Source organism: Mirounga leonina, unplaced genomic scaffold (genome assembly GCF_011800145.1).
Source record: "Mirounga leonina isolate KUSES-001 unplaced genomic scaffold, KU_Mleo_1.0 Mir_53, whole genome shotgun sequence".
NCBI classification, from domain to species: Eukaryota; Metazoa; Chordata; class Mammalia; order Carnivora; family Phocidae; genus Mirounga; species Mirounga leonina.
The window spans coordinates 83,648,096-83,666,977 of NW_023270807.1; the positions used below are offsets into that span (position 1 = coordinate 83,648,096).

Sequence of the window (18,882 nt, forward strand, 5' to 3'; positions counted from 1 at the left end):
AGGCTTTTAGCACAAGGAAGCAGTGCAACTAAAGACAAACAGTTGAAAACATCCAAAACGTGCAAAGAAAACTTTAAGTGTGAAACGAGAAGGGGGAAAAAAAATGGTGTGGCTGCTGAAGGCAAGTTTACTCTGTCAGGTGGATCCAGGTGCAGTAAAGAAGCCAGAAACCGTGAACAGAGCTGGCAGAGAATCTAGAGAGCAGTGCTTTTCCCCTTCCTCCCAGGAGAGACAAAGACCAGAATCTCGTAGAAAAAGCTGGAGGAGGATCAGGAGGACAGGAGAAGGAAGGCAGGTGTTCTCCACCTGAGAAACAGCTCTAGAGTTTAGCTCCCGCTCGGGTCTCCCATTTACCTCTGAACAACAAATAATTTGTGGCAAAACATCAATGTCAACATGAGACACCTCTCCGTTAACTGTGTGTTGCTCGTCCTCTGTTTCTTCGCTCATGTCTTGCTTAACAGCGCCTTCGTTTACACTCTTCTCTGCAGGTATCTGTGGGGCACCTACATTCTCCCGGATCACTGTTTCTACTGCGCTTACACTGGCACCTGCTTGTCTGACTGGGCTGGCTTCTGGTACCGGTTCCTCCCTCTCTACTACCTGGGCTGCTCGGCCGGCTTCTTCCTCCACCTCTTCGTCCTCCTCCTCCCGTTCCTCCCGAATGGTGCCCGCGGTCACACGGTGGTGGGGCCGGTACTCGCCCCCGTCTTCCTCCTCGCTCTCGCTGCCGTGGCTGCTCTCAGAAGACAGGGAGGTGGAGTCTTTCTGGGTCAGAGGCTCCACCTTACGCATCTCCCCAGGACCACTCCCAGGTGATAGCTCTTTACCGTTCATTTCTTCCGTGATTACTCTTTCGTCTTTCCCAACCTCTGCCTGTTTCTTCTCCTCCACTACATTCAGAGTCTCATGTGAACTCTGCACAAAAAAGAAATGGATGAGGGAGAACAAAAATACATGAATAAATAAAAAACAAAACAAAACAAAAACAAAACCGATGGAAACCAAAGTTAACCAATGATGGTAGGTTCATGTCATGGAGAAAAACACAGATGATTGTGATGGCTGACTGAAAGGGAAGCGGGGAGAACGTGAGGGGGTCAGAAACATCAGGCGATGGCGTTAACATGGAAAAGGGGAGAACCTTAACATCATCACTGGCTCCGGTGCAAGGCCCTTCGGACTCAGGAGCGCGTTTCTGCGAAACAAAAAGCAACCGAGGACACAAATCAATACAGTTTTACACCTCAACACCCACCAAAACAAACATCTGACACTGCAAAGACAGAACAGCAAGAATCCACATCCACAAAAATCTTTGCTCAAGGTCACATGGAGGACAATCCAGACAAAAATGCGAAAAGCTTACGAAAGGAAACAAAAACACAAAAGAGCCAGCATCCTCCCAAAGACATAAAATGCTCTTATTGTAGTTATACCCATCAGCTCTCCTTATTTAGTTGAAAGGGGAGGAAAAAAAAAAAATGGAATTATACCAAAGCTGCCTGATTAAAGTTGAAATTGCAAAACTTTTAAAAACCTATTCAATAAACGGTTTTGATTTTAAGCAGACTACAAAGCCTGGCCTGAAACTCTGATTCCTAAGTGAATACAGCCTTAATGAGATGGCACCTTTATTTTCTGCTGGCTCATTTTAAAAAAAACAGCTGCAATTGGCAAAATTATACTTGGTCTCAGATAGCTATTAATACAAAAATGTTTCAGAAATGGTTATTAACCTCCCAAACTATATTATAGATTGGCAAAAGGGATATTTTAACATTAGGGTGGATATCAATGATAGCTCCAAGTGCCTTCTTCTAGAATTTAGCTCCTCCAACTAGCATCTTTGGAAACTGAAATGAACCAAGTTTATTATCCGAGATGTTTATTCCTGCCCCCCCCCCCCCCCCGCAGACATCTACTTCTTGGGAGTAAATTCACTCTAAGTAGTATACTACCTAAATGTTTAATAAATACCTGTTGACTAAATACACTAGTAATATAAATAATTATGCTTTGCTATTGATAACCAGTGTAGAAACTTTCTTGCAAAGGAGTTTTGAAAGCTTACACTTTTCCTTAAACTTGTTTTGAAAGGAGGGGAGGGGCTATTTAAACTGATAAAAATGAAGCCTCGCTAACTTTTTAACATTCGGGTGACATTAGACCCTGTGATCTCACTGGGAAAGAGTTCTGCTAGCGGTAGTAGCCCTACTTCTTCAAGAAGGTATCTCCATGCCGCACGGAGCGGGGCAGTGTGCCTCTGAACCCTGCGGCCAGAAACGAAGCCTGCGGCGGAGCTGCCAAGACTGCATGGGCAGGAGCTGGGTCCTGGATCAGACAGCAGCATCCCCCATTTATCTGCACCTGTGACGTGGGCAACCGTGAGCAAAAGGCCCTAAAAGGGCACACTTCTGACAGCACCCGTCAACATGTACTCTCTCTCGGATCTGTGCTGTGATTCTTAGTTGCGTGGTGAGGCCACGTTTTCACGGCTCGAAATCAGTAGCGTGTACATCGGTACAAGAGAAAGATCCTTCCAGAAACCCAGAGGTTTCAGATATTAAACTGGAAGACTCTGAAACTTTTTTGATGAGTAACACTTAACTATAAACTTCTTTATAAATAAAGATATCCAGTGGTCAGAACAGTTCTAAAGCAGACATCCCATCATTATTATTCCAGGTCAGTAAATTATTATTACTTAACCCCAAATGGCCAGATGGGCTCTGCCCAAGTTCAGGGAATCCCTAAGGGTCAGTCCAAGAAATGAAAATATTTATTTCACTGGGCATGGCAGGCACTTCGTATTTTTACACATGAACAGAATTTTAAAAATAAGCAGCCATCGGGAGAGGCCTGAAAGGTGTTTCGACTTTAAAAACTTTTCTGCCAAACACACTTCGCTTCCCTTAGAGTGAGGGCTTCCTTTCCCACAACAACTCAGACTCTGGGCCTTACTGCTTTAGAGGAGTCTCTGAATTTAGGCAGATTTTGTGGGCCGGCAGGGGACCAAAAGCGGCAGGAGAAACATCCGATCTGTGGTTTTCCCTCATGTCCAAATTCAGTCATTGTTTCTTGAATGTTTCTCCCAGGAAGGCTTAATTTTAACCAATGAAAGCACTGGAGAGAGGGGTTCCTAAATATTCGGGGGGAAAATCATACGTGGCGTTTGAAAACAGGGGAAACAAAGTAAAATGCACCTCAGGCAAGCGTGAGAAGGGCGAGGAAGAAAGCGGTTCGGGAGGCGCGCTACAGTTCACAACAGCGCCCTCTGCTGTCCGAGTGGTGGCTGAGATGAAGGGGGCTCGCAAGCTATCAGCAAAGCCCTTTTCACTCAACAAAATGGACGTTATTTCCTCTTCTAGGCTCTGGAGAAGTCAGAAAAGGAAGAGCAAAGAATTAACAAGGAGTCAGAACAGACAGCAGTGACCTGCTGAAAGGAAAGGAAAGGTTACACAAGAGAGAATCACAGAACAGCATAAACTGAGAGACAGGCGAGGAGTTGGAAAGATTCTAGCAGGCGTCTGTGGCGTTTTGCCTAAATGCTAGCTTTCCACTCTGCTTGAGAATCTGAGAGCTCTCACCTCCGGGAACTAGCTTAAAAAAAAAAAAAAAAGCCTTAGTTTATCCCTGAAGCTTTATTTACAAACTGAGCACAACTGATCTACCCACACATTGAACGTTATTTCATATATTCCTGAAGGGGCTGCTCGGCTTCAGCCTCTTTCTGCCCAGAATGGTCTCTTCAGGGGCCCCTACTCTTGGCCACGCTTGTTCCTGTGTAAGAGCTTGAATGACCCCACCCTCCTGCCTCCAATGCCCTTCCCGGGGCACACTGGGCCTTGCCGATTTTGTCACCTCTCTGAGGTCCACTTAATAGTCCCTATGTTGTAACGGGCCTCCCTATCCATTCCAGGTCCTCTAGCCTCCTCCCTTCTCCATACCGCTTGAATGGTCTGTACGATGAGCGCTCTGACAGCAACCCACAGACATTCCCTCAGACATGCTAAATAGGCCACAGGATGAAGAGACAGGTAGAGAAAACAATTCTCAGTAGGAAGACAAACTCAGAGGTGCAAACTCAAGTGAGCAATGTGAAAACCATGTGTCCCTGAGAAACCATGAAGGCAAAGTTCATGTTGCCATTTCTGGCCCTGAAACAACAGTCCCTAACCCACCTGAGGGCACGACGGGAAAGCCAGGGACTGTCCCAGGTACCTGTAATGCCAACAGCAAAAAGTCGCCATAAAGCGAATGTCAAAATTGTGTAAGGATACTTCCTAAAAAACCCTAGTGTTCAGAGAGCCTAAGGATGAATGAATAAATAAATGGCATTTCCGAGATGCCCCTTGCAACCCGGCACTGAGGGGGGAGTGAGGAGTAGGGACAATGAGAGGAGATGGGTGAGGTGCAGAAGCACTTGCAATATTCAGGAGAGAAAAAAACATCTTCTGGGTTAATTCAGCTTAATTATAATCTCCATAATTACACCACCCCTCCGGGCCGGGTGGGTGGAAAGAGTGTCCTTCCTGGTAAGAGCACTGGGGAGCTCAAGTGCCATGCATTTAATTATTCAATAAAACATCTTCAAAAGTACCTTACAACCACAGTCCATGTAATCTCTACTAGACTCATGAGAATACAAGTATGTCATAATGCTTACAAAAGAGGATATACAAGAGTTATTTACTAAATGTAAATGTATTCTACTAAATGATTTGGTTTCCAATTTTCTCTCAAAATCATATTCAAACTGAAGCCATTCTGAAAGTTCAGGGTATTTAAACAAGAACTACTACTGTTTGGGGGAGCCGGGTTGGCTCAGTTGGAGGAGCATGGGACTCTTGATCTTGGGGTTGTGAGTTTGAGCCCCGCACTGGGTGTAAAGATTACTTAAAAAAAGAAAAAGAAAAAGAAAAAAGAACTACTGTTTATATTTTATCTATGAAACCCGTATTATAGAAATCTAGAAACTTTGGTCAAATTAGACTACTCTCATGCATAACTTTTTATTTTACATTCATTAAGGATTAAAATTTAAGGAAACCCTACAAATCAGTAGCAAAATGAAGATGCGGCAAAGACAAATTTTAAAGGTATTCTGTTAAAAGCCAAACACTCCGGTAGACTTAACTGCTCACACACTTTCAACTAATAGTAGTGAAAGGTTATTGGCAGGGAGACGGGGGTTACCATGTAAGTGGTCCATAAATGTTGGGTGAATGGGTGAACGGAGGCGTGACTGCAGTTACAACAATCCACATAAATGCCAAATAAGAATATATTTTCCTGCAGATGCTGGAGAGGAAAACAACAAAAAAGCAGCCACTTCAAGTATAGAGAAACCATTCAGGAGCGTTACAGGAGGTCAATTCCAGATTTAGATTCCACATAACAGGATCTTAATGTAACTTCTACGACAATGAGTGAATGAATGATTTCTATTGTATATGGTTTCCGTTGGACGATTCTAAACCATGACAGCCTGGAAAAATGATAATTTTCAACATCTTCACCAAAATTCCCAATCTCCTATTGCAAAAAGTACAAAGACATCATTTTAAATTGATCAAACGCTGTCATGTGTCTTGCTTCTGGAGGATAAATTTTCAAAATTATGTAATATTTCAAAGCGTATGATATTAAAGTCATTTTACACACAGTCTGACAGGCTTTGGATTTCAGGCTAACCTTTAAAGTATATAAATATGCCACTTGGTTTAGCTTTATAACATTATCTTTCTCATTTGCGGTCCTCTGGAAATATTTTATCTCAGCCACACCTCCAATTCCTTTAGGGCAAGGCTTCATCTTCCAGTCACCCTGCCTCCTCGCCCACCCCACTGTATCTTCTGATGAATGTGACTGTCTATGGATTAACAAGACCAGACTTTGCGGAACGGATACATTTTTTCCTTATCACTGATTTCTGCTCTCATTCACATCCCCCCTAGGACACATTCCTCATCCAGCACCAGAGGGATCTCTGTCTGACATGTGCACTAGGTCATTACCCAGCTTAAAACTGTCCAATGGCTTCCCATCATTCCTATGATAGAATTCCAAGCTGTCAGTCTGGTCTTTAAGATCCAGAGTGGACCTTCTGACCTCTTGGACTTTTCCTAAGCCCTTGTCATCTAGACTTTCAGTTCCTTGAACTAGTTCCTGTCTTGGGGCTGTTCCATTTCCTCTTCTTTACACATGGAAGAATCTTCACATGTCTCTCTCCTTCTCTTCATGTCAAGGTCTCACCTCCAAGGCCATCTCTTTCCTGCGCACAACGGGAAAGCCGCCTTCCCAATCACCCTCTAACAGGACACTATATTTCATCTTCTTAACCCTTATTCCTTAGTACCCTACATTTTCTAATTACTGACTAACATGTCTGCTATCTCCCCCACTGGACTCTAAGCACTCTCGTCCCAGCAAATGACAGGCCAGTCAGCTGGCTAAGCAAAATTAGTAGAAACAGAAGAGGTCTGTAAAAGCAATGGAAAGCTAACTTCCCCAGTAATATCAGATATTTCATATATGCGGGGAGCACAGAGATCTGAGTGGCTATTGTGACACACATTAGATCTTTCTCCCACTAAAAATCTTAAAAATGAAAGTTCGCAAGGTTTCCAAATGTAGTTAGAAAAATAGCTACCTACATCACACATGCTTGTAACACCTCCACAGTCTGCACACAAGCGTTGTACTAATGGGTGCATCTTCCCACGAGATCATGGTCTCCCAACTGTCAGCCACATACACAACAATGTGGGGTTACTGATCACCTAAACTGGTTGACATGTCTGCATTTCAAATTGTGGATTTTCAAATACAGTCCTCCTGCAATATGGTGTTTCTCACTAATGATCCTATGTTTCTCTATAAGGAAATTTCATTTTTTAAATGCTCAAAAAATTATTTCAACAAAATTTTAGGTGACTACATAAGAAAAAAAGGAGTATCTTACGGCTGTGGACAGAAATAAAAGGAAAAGGGGAAAAGCAAGAGTAGATCCAAGAATGCAAGGTGAACACCTTGTCTGTCTCCTGGACTTTTCCTTCAACTGTCCGTGTTGCTGCCATCTGATGCTTCTCCTTCACGGATAAAATATCCTTGAAAAGATGATCTCCTTTTCTCTATTGTTTCAAACAATAGACATAATCAACAAATAAGACAAGTACATTACATCTATAGCAACACAAACATAAAACAACTGTGTGGGTCAGCAGAACGGACCGGATAAAGCAGCACATAAAGGGAGGACAAGATCTTAGCACGTCATTATACATGGTTTCTCCAGAAAACGCAACCCTCTAGAGCTGACTGCTGACATAGGGGCATTAATATCTTCAGGAAATCTGAAAATAAGAATGTAAGCTGTATACAACTTTGTAAGACCCTGGTGTTTTCGAACTTAATGTTGTCATCCGTGGTTTTCTCGGTTCAGCGATTATTTTTGCGTCTGTTCTCAAAGAGCTATTCTCCTTTCACTGTCACAAACTTACAAATTTAAAGCAACTAACAGCTTTGCCTTTTTCAGAAAAAGTGAATAAAAATAGCATGCGACTAACACAAGTGCATACACATTTGGTAACATTCGAGCCAGATGAGAGAGATGATGAGCTTCAGGGGAAGAGAGGGCTGTAAGGAAAAGGGGAAACATGAAATTGTTGGGTAAAACCTTCATATGCTTTTTAAAACAGCACATTTAATAGAGTATGATCATTATCTCAAGTATGGTAAATGAGTCCATGAAAGTTCTTGGTTGATAACAGATTTTGGAGCTTCAGAAGAGAAGAGATGCAGATGAGAACGAATGGAGAAATAGATGGAGAATATCCTCGAAAGGCAACACTTATATTGGTAGCGGGAAGAAATAAACCATGGAAAGAAAAAGAATGAGTTCGAGAGATGTTATGGTTGAAAATCCTTTTAAAACAGTAGTCTACATTTCATTACTAAGAAGTTTCAGTTTTAAGTTGTATAACATTCTGCAGATTTTCAACAGGGCTCATTAGTTTTCAGAGCTAAGGTTAACTCTTTATCCTCACAGTAATTACCTTAAACCACTCTAAATACGATCTATATTCCTACATCCCTTTAATTATTAATTATCAAGTAAACTCTTATTATTTCAGTAGTCCATAACTGAAAACCTTATTAAATACAACACAATATCAGTTCCTAAGCCACCCTATAGAACATTTCATTACTACTCATTTACTTGAGTAAAATAGTGAAATTATTCTGCAAGTTTTGAAAATATTTTGAAACTCACACAATTTATTAAGAACTATGTCAATAAGTATTACATTGTTAATATTTAGTATTTAAAACATTGTTAGCAATTACATTAAAAAGAAGGGAACGTTCTAACCCTCTGAGAATCAACATCATAGATTAGCAACCTGAGTTCTACCGAAGAGCTGGAGTGAGACATACAGCCAACAAACAGCTATTGACATACCCCTTGTGTCTGTAGGGACAGAGGTGTGATACGTCGTTTTTCCCATTCATTAGGGCGCGGCTCAGGTGTGGATTCCATAAAATTGCGCTTGAGTTCACTAATGCTAGCCTGATGTCTCAGTATGTCCTCCTGGGCCTTATCGAGGTCCTAGCAATATGTAACGTAACAAAGGGCGGAAATCCAAAAGGAAAAAAAAAAATATCCCAGCAGGACAAAAATAAAAAACCAAAAAATAAGACAAAGCAAACTTATGATTAAAAAAAACATAGTAAAGCAAGAAAAATGCCAAGTCTCAAAAGCCATGTTATCACCTATGAATAGAAATAGTTTATCAAAATTTGAAAATAGAGCCAATGCATATATTTTTTTAATGATTCCCATTTTAATAGGTTCTGGTTTCTTCTGCTTAGAATTTTTTTAAAGAAATAGTTACTTATATTATTCGAAGGAAGCCATGGGATCACTAGTACTCGAAATGGCTAATCACCTTCTTTCTAGTAACTGGATTTAAAATGCAGCCTAGGACTTCGCTCCTGCAAATTTACCTTTCTCATTCAGGTTATTACCACAGCTGCATTCTGTGAATACAGTAAATGAAGTAAAAACAGAGAAAGGTATTCAGAAGCACATTTGGCCTGATGGGAAAGCCAGACCAAGATCATCAGAGAGAGAGAGAGAGAGAGAGAGAGAAAGAAAACCAAGGGTTGACTTTTTCTAGGAAATTCCAGCAATGGCTTTTAATCCTTAAGGAATAAAAATACTGGCTTCCAGAGGCTCCTTCTGTTTGGCCTCTCTATAAAAGAGGGAACCTCGTATACTGGTTTCGTGTACTTGCCAAGCACAACTGTGAGGCCCAGCCACCCCACACACCAAATGGTCCTTATACAAGACAAAGATACAAGAAAAACTATCAGGTCAATTTTCACTGGACTAGGCCCTGACAAATGGTATCTGTGGGAATTTTTAGATTGGCCCTGTCTTTGTGGGAATAAAAGGTAATTAATGTTCAGGAAACACTTTTAAGTGAATTTTAAATCTTTTCTTACATTTCAAAATCATGGGGCCACCTGCGGATTATAGCTTTCATCCCACTCCCAGAGGAACAGGTCATGCATCTGATAAAATTAGATCTTCCACATTCATGCACAAGCATAGTTGCTCTTCTAGGAGCTTCTATAGCCATTTGCAAAAACTCATGATAATCTAAAACTCTTTGCATGGCATGGAAAAATGACTGTGGCTTGAGATCAGGCACATTTCTTGCATTTGTTCAAAGCAAGGTTACATATTACACTGTAGAGCATTTTAGTAAGTTATGCAGAATACATTTCCAATAGTTATCAAAGCTGCCAAAAGCAACCAGATTAGTCAGATTACTGAGCATTGCAATTCTCCACTGAATACATCACCATTTTACTACCATAAAAGAAGAAGGGGAAAAACAAAAACAAACAAAAAACGTTCTCGTGTGACACGGGGAATATATTTTACACACCTGATTGGTTGGTTAGTTTTTTTTTTCCTTTCTTTCTTCACTTTCTTTTTAATCCAAACAATCCCATTAATCAACATTTTCTCAAAGGTAATTACTTTAAGTGAACCACATTCCTAATTGCATGGATTTAATCAACTTTCCCCCATAATTGTGAACACGGATCTAAAGCCATTTAATGCCAAACCAACAAATATCTATTCTGGGTGAATATATATTAAGGATGGGATGTTACTTCAGATTCTATATCGCAGAGATGACCCCTTAGGAGAGAACAGATTTACCTGTAGAACTTTAAGAGTAATAGATAAAAATTCTACTCATTCGATTGAACAGAATTTTTTTTTTCCCAGTTGTCACTTTGAGAACTTCTAGTAGATCTATTCCTACCGAAGCCACTTTAAAAGAACAAAGTCGGACAGCTAACATGCACTCCAAGTCGAACTGTCCCCCATGCAGTTCATGCAATGTGCTTGCGGGAAGTTGCCGGCCAGCCAGCCTGCGCGTGACCTCCCGTCCACAGCAGCCTGGCAGCCATGAGGACAGAGTTGTTTTCTTAAAGTATACAAACCTCCAACATTAAATTGCTATGTCTGACATAAATATTATCCCCTTCTACTCTCAAGGAATTTTTCTGTGAAATTAAATCACACACAGGGGGGAAAAGGCAAATAAACATAAGTGTATCAATCAGCAAGCACCAGAAACAACCCCGAGTTGGATAGTCCAAGACATTAAAATACAAGAGGAATAAAAATCTTAAGAACCTAGAAGCCGTAACAAGCAAAACTCACATATCAACCCCGAAAGTGTATTACCCCGAACCCACGCGCACGTGCACACACACACACACACACACAATAGTTATGGCAGGCAGCAGTCACCGGGTATTTAATTTGGGGGGGGATGGAATAAATATCCACCTCCTCCAGCTGTGTCTCCTCTTCTTCCATTTTCACCTGAAAGTCATACAGCAAATGGCCAGAAAGAAGGGGAGCAGTAGTAGAAACTCTACCCATGGGTGCAAAGATGTATTTGAACTGAAATGGTGAACTAGAATTACCAACCTTTACTGTTTGGCCCTCAGAAGATGCCGAACATAAAGCCACTTTGGTCTTTCTTCACCTACAGTGTTGCACGAATGGTGGAAGGAATCCTTTGCAAAGGTGGAATGGAGAATGGAAGCTTCACTCTTTCTCAGTCCCTAGATTATGTGCTGTTTTTGAATGTTTTTGCTCAGAAATGAAAATAGGAGAGTGTAACAACGGCATAATTCCATCTGTCCTAATGTGAAAGGTCTAAATCAACTAGGACGAGGGCAAAGTAGAATGATGTGAAGTGAAAACCAAATTTTACACCAGGGACAAATATTCACCCTCTAATTCAGTTTTTTACCATAGATTTCTTTCCTTGGGAGGAAAATTGGTTTATTTTGCTACCTGCATGTTAAAATTATATTTAAAAGTACTCATATTTTATAGCCACTTTTCTTTCATAAAAGTCTTTAAATAAGAATAGTTTTTCATAGTTGGATAATCCTCAGTATCTAATGACCCAAAAGAAAAAAAACCTGTAAATTTAAAACTAACTCATGGAGATGAAAAGCACAGCGTAGGGAATATAGTCAATAATATTCTAATAACGTCATATGGTGACAGATTACAGAATTGTCAAATTGTTATGTTATACACCTGAAACTAATGTAACACTGTATGTCAATTATACTTCAATAAATTTTTTAAAAAAGCATAAATCCTGATAACTACTGACTCAAGGAAAGGAAGAACAAGAAAGAAAAATAATGATTCTGAGACCAAAGGACAATAGTGTAACCTTCACATGTTAATTTATACCAGGATCATACATATTCCTTTTCTTCTTTAACTGGAATGACAGTGTTAAATCTGAGAGTTCAAAATGCCTTTTTTTTTTTCTTTAAACCAAATATTTTTGAGGTGAGCAGGGAGCTCAGAGTATCTTTTTATCAGAACGGAAAATAAGAGCTATCCAAATCTATTAAGGATCATGTGCCAATTCCTTGGTCAATACTTAATTTTCTAAAACGCCAATCTTCGGCATTCTTCAGGTAACCTTTAGGAATAGTGGTTTCTCCCAGTATGCCTAATCATAGCATCGTCTTTACATTTTTCTTTATGTTTGCTCTAAATTGTGATTTTTCCTTATGTATGGCCAGTACCCACAGGATATGAGACACTAAGTCACCAGACCACATGTAGCAAAACAAAAACATCCTGCACATGTTAGCACCAACCTAGTAGTGCAGAGGTGGCCCTATCCAGGGGTAAAAATCCTCAAACTGGACACCTAATCTTAAATAAAAGGACACTAAGTAGCCCAACCTTAGGGCGAATAGTGTTAAATTTTCAAAAAGCCATGTTTCATTTTTCCAAATGTATTTCTTAAAGATAAGAGTATTATCTTCCTTACAAATACCTGACAGTGACTCTTTCCTAAAACTACATGATTTAGAGTTAAAAAAAAAAAAAAAGCTACCTGAAATTCATTTGGTTCCCAAATGTTACAGTAACAGGGAGACAAGGAATTTCTGAGTAAAGGTTACAGATGCATCCTCATAACTGCAAGAACGAGCTTGGCTTTCTAATGAGAAATAATAATACTAAGGAGTTCTACTAATACACATCAATTACAGTTATATCCACTGCATCCTAAGTTCTATATTGAAACAAGTTTCCATCCTAAAGGAACAGCATCGATAGCACTGATACTTGTCTGCAAAATGAACAGAGCCAATATGGATTGTTAAGGGCAACACAGGTTTCCTGTTATTGTTTTGTTTTGTTCTGAAGACCTAGTATGGTCTAGGTATTTACAAAATAATCCATAACTTTGCTCTCAACTTCGAATGTGTGGACCTGGTCCATGGAAATCAATGAAGGGAAAGTACTTATTTACATGTATTTCTCATGCACTAAAACACCATGTATGCGAAAATGTGCGGATCCTACTATTTTGAGGGTAATCCGTGGTGAAATTTATGCACATGTTTACACTCTACATTAGGAATATGTAGTTTTGTTGAGCCCACAAATTAAAGCTTATGGAGGAGTGTCGGCTGCTTCCTCTTCCTCGGTTTTGTCATTCAAGTCCCAGTCATAAGAAACGTTGAAGGAGGCGGCTTTAGCCTCCAGATAGCAGAGGGATAGAGCCAGAGGAAGGGCAAAGGTGAGAGAAAAAGGCACTGACTGAGAAGCAGAGAGAAGGAGTCCGAAGATGAGGATGAGGGAAGGCAGGAATGAAGGGGAGGTGATAGGAAGGTAGTGCTGGACGTCTGTGGGGAGGAAGGAGACCCAGACCTTGGGGAGGCTGGGGAAAGCGAGATACCCATCTTCATCGAGAAGGGAGGGGAAGCTAGGTGGGAAGCATTTGCAGAAACGGAAGGAAAAGTACCCAAATTCAGAATCCTTGTGGTCAGCCTCGTTTAGAGGCTTCTCCTGGGTGGGAGGACCATCAGGCTGGGGAGGGGCTGCAGCAGGACCCGAGAAAGAATCAAGGGTGGGGACTTGGCAGTCCCCCAGCTCTGACGGCTCACCAGTGGAAGGGAGCTCTAAGCTGTCTAGCGTGATCTGGTCGGCCTCCCCAAAGGGGTCTTCCTCCGAAATGTCTGAAAGCAAGTCCACTTCAGGGACTGGCAAAAGGTTTGGGGAAAGAGATGAAACACAGCGAATGAGTGGTGAAGGTGGGCACATGGAAACAAGCTACTCTCGGAAGCAAACCCATGATTGAATGTGAAATCGCACAACAGATACATTCAAAGGAGAAACAAAGGCAAGAGAGAAAGAGAAGAAGAAATGGGCAGTTAGTGAAAACTTGTACTGGCAAGTAGGGATTGTTATTAACACAGCACAGTTAGAACATGAATTAAATGATCCACTTTTAAAGAGAAAAACTGGACTACTTTTATCACGTAATTTTCTGACTAGTTGCAAATAGATCCAATGAAACTTAAGATAACATTCTTCCTTTTAGACCCGGCTGCTGACAAGCATTCAAAGCTTTAGCAGAAAGACCAGCACACCTAGTCATTTGCTAAAGATAAGCAGAATTTCCTTTGGAATTTAAGGTTAACTTTTTAAAAATAACTGCATGCATCAAATTAACTAGGCAAAATGGTAGGGAGACTCTGAGAGGCTGAGCTCCTATGTTTCAGATGTAAGCAGCCACCCTCCTGGGGGCCTCATTAGCATAATTATAAAAGATTTATTTAACAAGGGTATTCGGAGGACGTGATGGCCGAGCCCTTGGGGTGTAAGGGTCCCTGAGCCCTCCTCTATGCTGACAGGTTGTCAGGGCAGGAATTCCTGAGCCACTGGCAACTCCTTCATCTAGTAGGTTCTTTATAAATTCATGTTGCAGGTCTTTACATTTTTCAAAAGTTAAAATTTAGAGAACATTATAAATCTATAGCAGAATTTCATTTCCTTCTTGTGTTTACTTCCAATGTTATCTATAAAAAAGGTGCTTTGTGCAGATACAGAAGAGAGATCCAATGAACTCAAAGCCTCTTCAAATCCACCTCCAAGTGACTTTACTTGCCCAAGGTAAAAAGCTATCATAATATAATAGTGACAAATTTGAAAACACAGTATAAGTTACTTCTCCATTCAGTGGGGTGTATGCCCCAAATAAGGAGATAAGCAACACACCATCTTCTCATTCACTATTCACAAAACAACCACCCTTTGCTTAAGGATTTCTTCTTCATCAGAGATTAGTGAAAAATAACATTTTTCATAAAGACTATCTTTGTTCATTTCAAAAAAAAATTCAAGTCAACATAATTAAAAACTCAAGAGAGGCTATACTTTAAAATTTACTTGTAACAAATATAAATTTCAAGTCACCATAGCTCTTATAATATAGGGATTTAACTAAAAAGGATGATTTTGCAGACAGGCAAAAATTTTAGGCCACTGAACTACTTGTTTGCATTAATATAATTTACATGGAAATATTTTGCTTTGAACAATCAGAGAAAGATTAGAGACCTTGTTCAAACCAGTAGGAGCCTACATATTGGGAACTTATATCAACACAGAACATACACTGACTAATTTTAAATGATGCCTGAGTTCTGAAACAACAAATGTAACAGCCTGTAGTCTAAGTACACATTTAAAATCACATTTCTTCTAATTTACCATACCTTTCCTTCAATGAATTGCACATGTGGGGCTTTAGTTGGGCTTCTGAGCTCCCTTCTGCCATCCCCATCTTGTACCATGGCAGGGCTGACAACTCCGGGGCCGTAGGCTGAAACCTCCCCAGCAGGACCAGGAAAATCCTTCATAAGACTTTGATCAACAACACCAACTGGAGCTAGGAAAGAAGGGTCACTTGGGATTACTTCAAGACATTTCAATGGTCAAACTTACAAAGATAAACAGGCAGCATGCAGACATTTAGCAGGAACACTGCTTGAGCTCTGAAGATACGAACACATTAAACCCATTTTTAAACTTTTACCAAATTCTAAATATATTCTAAATTTTAACCGATTAAACTACACCAGGCTCTCAAATCCGATTTTTGAAGGTTTAGAGTCTGATCAAGGAATTGGCCAGTAGGAGGAGCTCTAAGACCAGCTTAAACAGACATGGGGCATAATGTCAGAATCCCAACGTGAGCAATATTTGAGTTCTCTAGGGTCTCTTTGATAGTGCCTGAACTTATTTCTGAATCTATTTACTGCAACAAATAATTATCTAGAAATTAAAATGACTTGCTTCAATAAGTCTTTAGGATTCTTCCATAAAGAAACCTTTAATTTGAATACCATTCAAAATTGTGACAAGACAGTCAAGGTCGACATTATAGAATTGTTTAATAGTTTTCATTTTTCTAACCTCCCCTCTGAATGCCTCAACTTGACCTACAGTAAATCTAATACAGAGACACCCTCCTGACCCAGCAAACCTGGCCCTCATGTATTTCCTTCATCCCTCCTGCAGATGAACAGGAACGGATATTGTGTTGAAATTTCAGTCATATGGCAGATCAACCTAAGACGGCGTCACATTTCAACAAATGCAAGTGAGAAGCAGCGACAGAGCCTCTGTCCCTCTGTAGCTTCTCCCCCAAACCCCCAATCACTGAGGTTATTTCACCGAATAAAAAGTGCTTGACTGACAGGGTGACTGACATTGGTTCTATGCCCCCATAGAAGCGCAGTAAACACAAAGGCCTCTAGGCAGCAAGCTCCTGGAGGGCAGGGATGTGTGCTCCTGGAGGGCAGGGATGTGTGTGATCCACCATATTGAACTGCGGAGGCATCAAGCACCTCTAATCTGTGTATTACAAGAAAGCTCTTGGCCCACACCCTTCACGTACCCTGACCAAACCTTCCGTCTTCCCCAGCCTTGCCTTTTCCACCACATACCACGCTCATACTCACACCAGTTACCCAAGCCAGAAACCTTGATGCCTCTGGCCTTCATCCCTCAACACCATCAAATCCAACTGAACCTAAATGTGGCCAGTTCTTCCTCCTCTATTTTTACCACCCCAGGCCATTTTAAGACTTTGACAGTCCTTAAGTACTCCCACTTTTGAAAACCCACGCCAAAATCACAAAATGAACTCACATCTTCCATGAAGTACAATTATTTTCCAGGATTTTTAACTTTTGAGAGGATGTTAGTAATTTTCCTTTGGAAAATCTACGACTATGTGTAACTCTTTTAATTTATGATTATGATTTCTAAGCACCCATTACGCATACTCAAATTATTGCAAATGGAAAACTCTGACCTAGAAATGGTTTTAGATATAAGGATATCAAAATGTTAATGAATATCAAATTTAAAGTTATATAATGAAGTTGACAAAATATTTATTTTGCATGCCTTTACACACTTATTAATTTCAGTGTGCAGGGGGGCAGGCTGTTTGTTTTGCATTTTGAAAAAAATAACTTTTTTTAGGTCTTAAGCACTTGTAGAACCCTGAGAAGCCTGTAGGCCCCAGGCCCTGAGCTTATGGTGCCAAATGGCTAACTGGCTACAATCATCCAACGCAAGATCCCCATTCCTCTCACCTGGAGTATTCTTAACCAGTCTACCTGCTTCCTGTCTTGTCCTATCAATCATTCTCAACATTGCACCGAGTAATTTTTTTTAAAAAAAGGTAATACTATGCACTTACATGCTTGTGTAAGTGTGCACACGTGTGCAACACACACACACTTCAATAGCACTAGAATAAAAACCACATTCTTCCTCGTGGCCTGCAAGGCCTTGCATGACCTGCCCCCAGGCTACCTCTTCCCATCAATTACAAAGCTCTAACTAGTCTTCGTTCTGTTCCTGGACTGTACCAAGCTCTCCCTCATCTTAGAACCTTCAGACCTGCTGCTCCTGCCACCTGGAATGCTTCATTTCCTGCTCCTCCTCATCCTTCAAGTCTCAACCAAAATGGTTCTTCCCCAGATGGGCCTTCCTTCTCTCATGACCCAATCTCAGGTCCCTGCTTATTATTATATATTATATTCTCCATTTTCAGGAAATCACTGTCTCCCCCACTCTCAAATGCATCTTGGTTGTTCTCTTAAATGACTGCCTTGTGTCCTTTTTGGTTTGATTTTCCAATCTTGGAATCCACTGTTTTAAAAAAGCTGTTCTAGACTGATTTTTATTTTAATGCTTCATCTTAGATAGCACATTCATTTTTAGGTTGCATGCAAGCACTGAAGATTTATTTTCATTTGTCAAAGCTTAAAGGAAGGAATATTTATGAATCTAAATTAGTCTGGTCTAACTTAAAAACTAAACAGGGGCAAGAAAATACAACACATGCCGTCAACAGCAACAACAACAAAAAGGTATATTGATGGGGAGTGGTGGTGAAAATAAAGTTTAGTACCAGGTTATAGCCTCACTTTGCTTTGGGAGGGAAAAAGCCTGGAATCCCTAATCAGATAGTTCAGTGGCTGTCTGGTCATGTATTGGCACGAAAAGCCTTTATTTTTCACAATAACACAATAATCCTTTTGATGACTTGCCCATCTGATGAATTACAGTGTCCAAAACACGAAAGGAAAAATAATGGATCACTGTGCTATGCTTGTTGCTTTTACTTGTAAAAATCATTGTTATCAGATACAGACCTACTATAACCCTCCGCACTCACCACTCACACAAGATGGTGGGTTTCCTTGAGCAGTGTTTTATCTATGTCAAAACACAGTGGTTTACTGCTCTTTCTAAAGTCTAGAATTTGCAATATAAGAGTTATAAAGCCTCACAGTTTGAAACAAAGGCTGAGACAGACAGTACTCCAGCAACAGGAATGACTTGTCTCAGGGCATTAACCACACTGACTGCAGTTACACAGCACTTAAATAAATTCTCTGTGGTAAGGGGCAAGGCCTGTCAAATATTTCCATGAGTGGGCACATTTTTCACATTTACTTGAAAAAAGTGCTCAGTTGTTGATGAGCTGAAAGATACACTGACAGCTATCGTACATTAAAAATTCACTAAATTTAAATTACTACCTTTGGAAATGTGGACATTTATTTGAACCACAATTTATGACCCCCTTGCGTACCTGTCATCTCAAAATTAAGGGAGATTCTCCAGAATCAAGATTTAATCACTATATATACAAAATGCCCACCAACAAATCCCTGGATGTATCTGTGTGTCTGCCTGGACCTGTTTTCCAAATTTATTCTGGGAAAAATAGATCAAGGCTGAGAAGTGTCTATCTTTCATTAATGAGAGAGCATTTTTAGGATCAGACCTATAAACACAGAGAACTGATGGTCGCAGAGAAAAATGGGGCCAGGGATGGGCAAAATGGGCAAAGGGCAATGGGAGATACAGGCTTCCAGTTACAGAATGAAGAAGTCATGGTGATAAGAGATACAGAAGAGAAAATACAG

The 18,882-nt window shown here is 40.5% G+C and overlaps 1 protein-coding gene across 10 annotated transcripts in view; it reads right to left on the reverse strand.

Annotated features, from left to right (window-relative positions):
- EPB41L2 (erythrocyte membrane protein band 4.1 like 2) overlaps positions 1 to 18,882 on the reverse strand; it is a 210,669-nt gene that overhangs the window by 26,239 nt on the left and 165,548 nt on the right. For 3 of the 10 annotated variants that reach the window (XM_034990635.1, XM_034990636.1, XM_034990637.1), the window contains exons 12-18: positions 15,145 to 15,317; positions 10,531 to 10,593; positions 8,468 to 8,614; positions 7,035 to 7,136; positions 3,207 to 3,374; positions 1,145 to 1,198; positions 355 to 918 (exon numbers count right to left, since the gene is read on the reverse strand). In XM_034990635.1, the coding sequence (XP_034846526.1) occupies positions 355 to 918; positions 1,145 to 1,198; positions 3,207 to 3,374; positions 7,035 to 7,136; positions 8,468 to 8,614; positions 10,531 to 10,593; positions 15,145 to 15,317 (1,271 nt within the window). The remainder of the gene's footprint in view (positions 1 to 354; positions 919 to 1,144; positions 1,199 to 3,206; positions 3,375 to 7,034; positions 7,137 to 8,467; positions 8,615 to 10,530; positions 10,594 to 15,144; positions 15,318 to 18,882) is intronic. The other 7 variants (XM_034990642.1, XM_034990639.1, XM_034990638.1 and 4 more) reach the window with 7 other exon arrangements.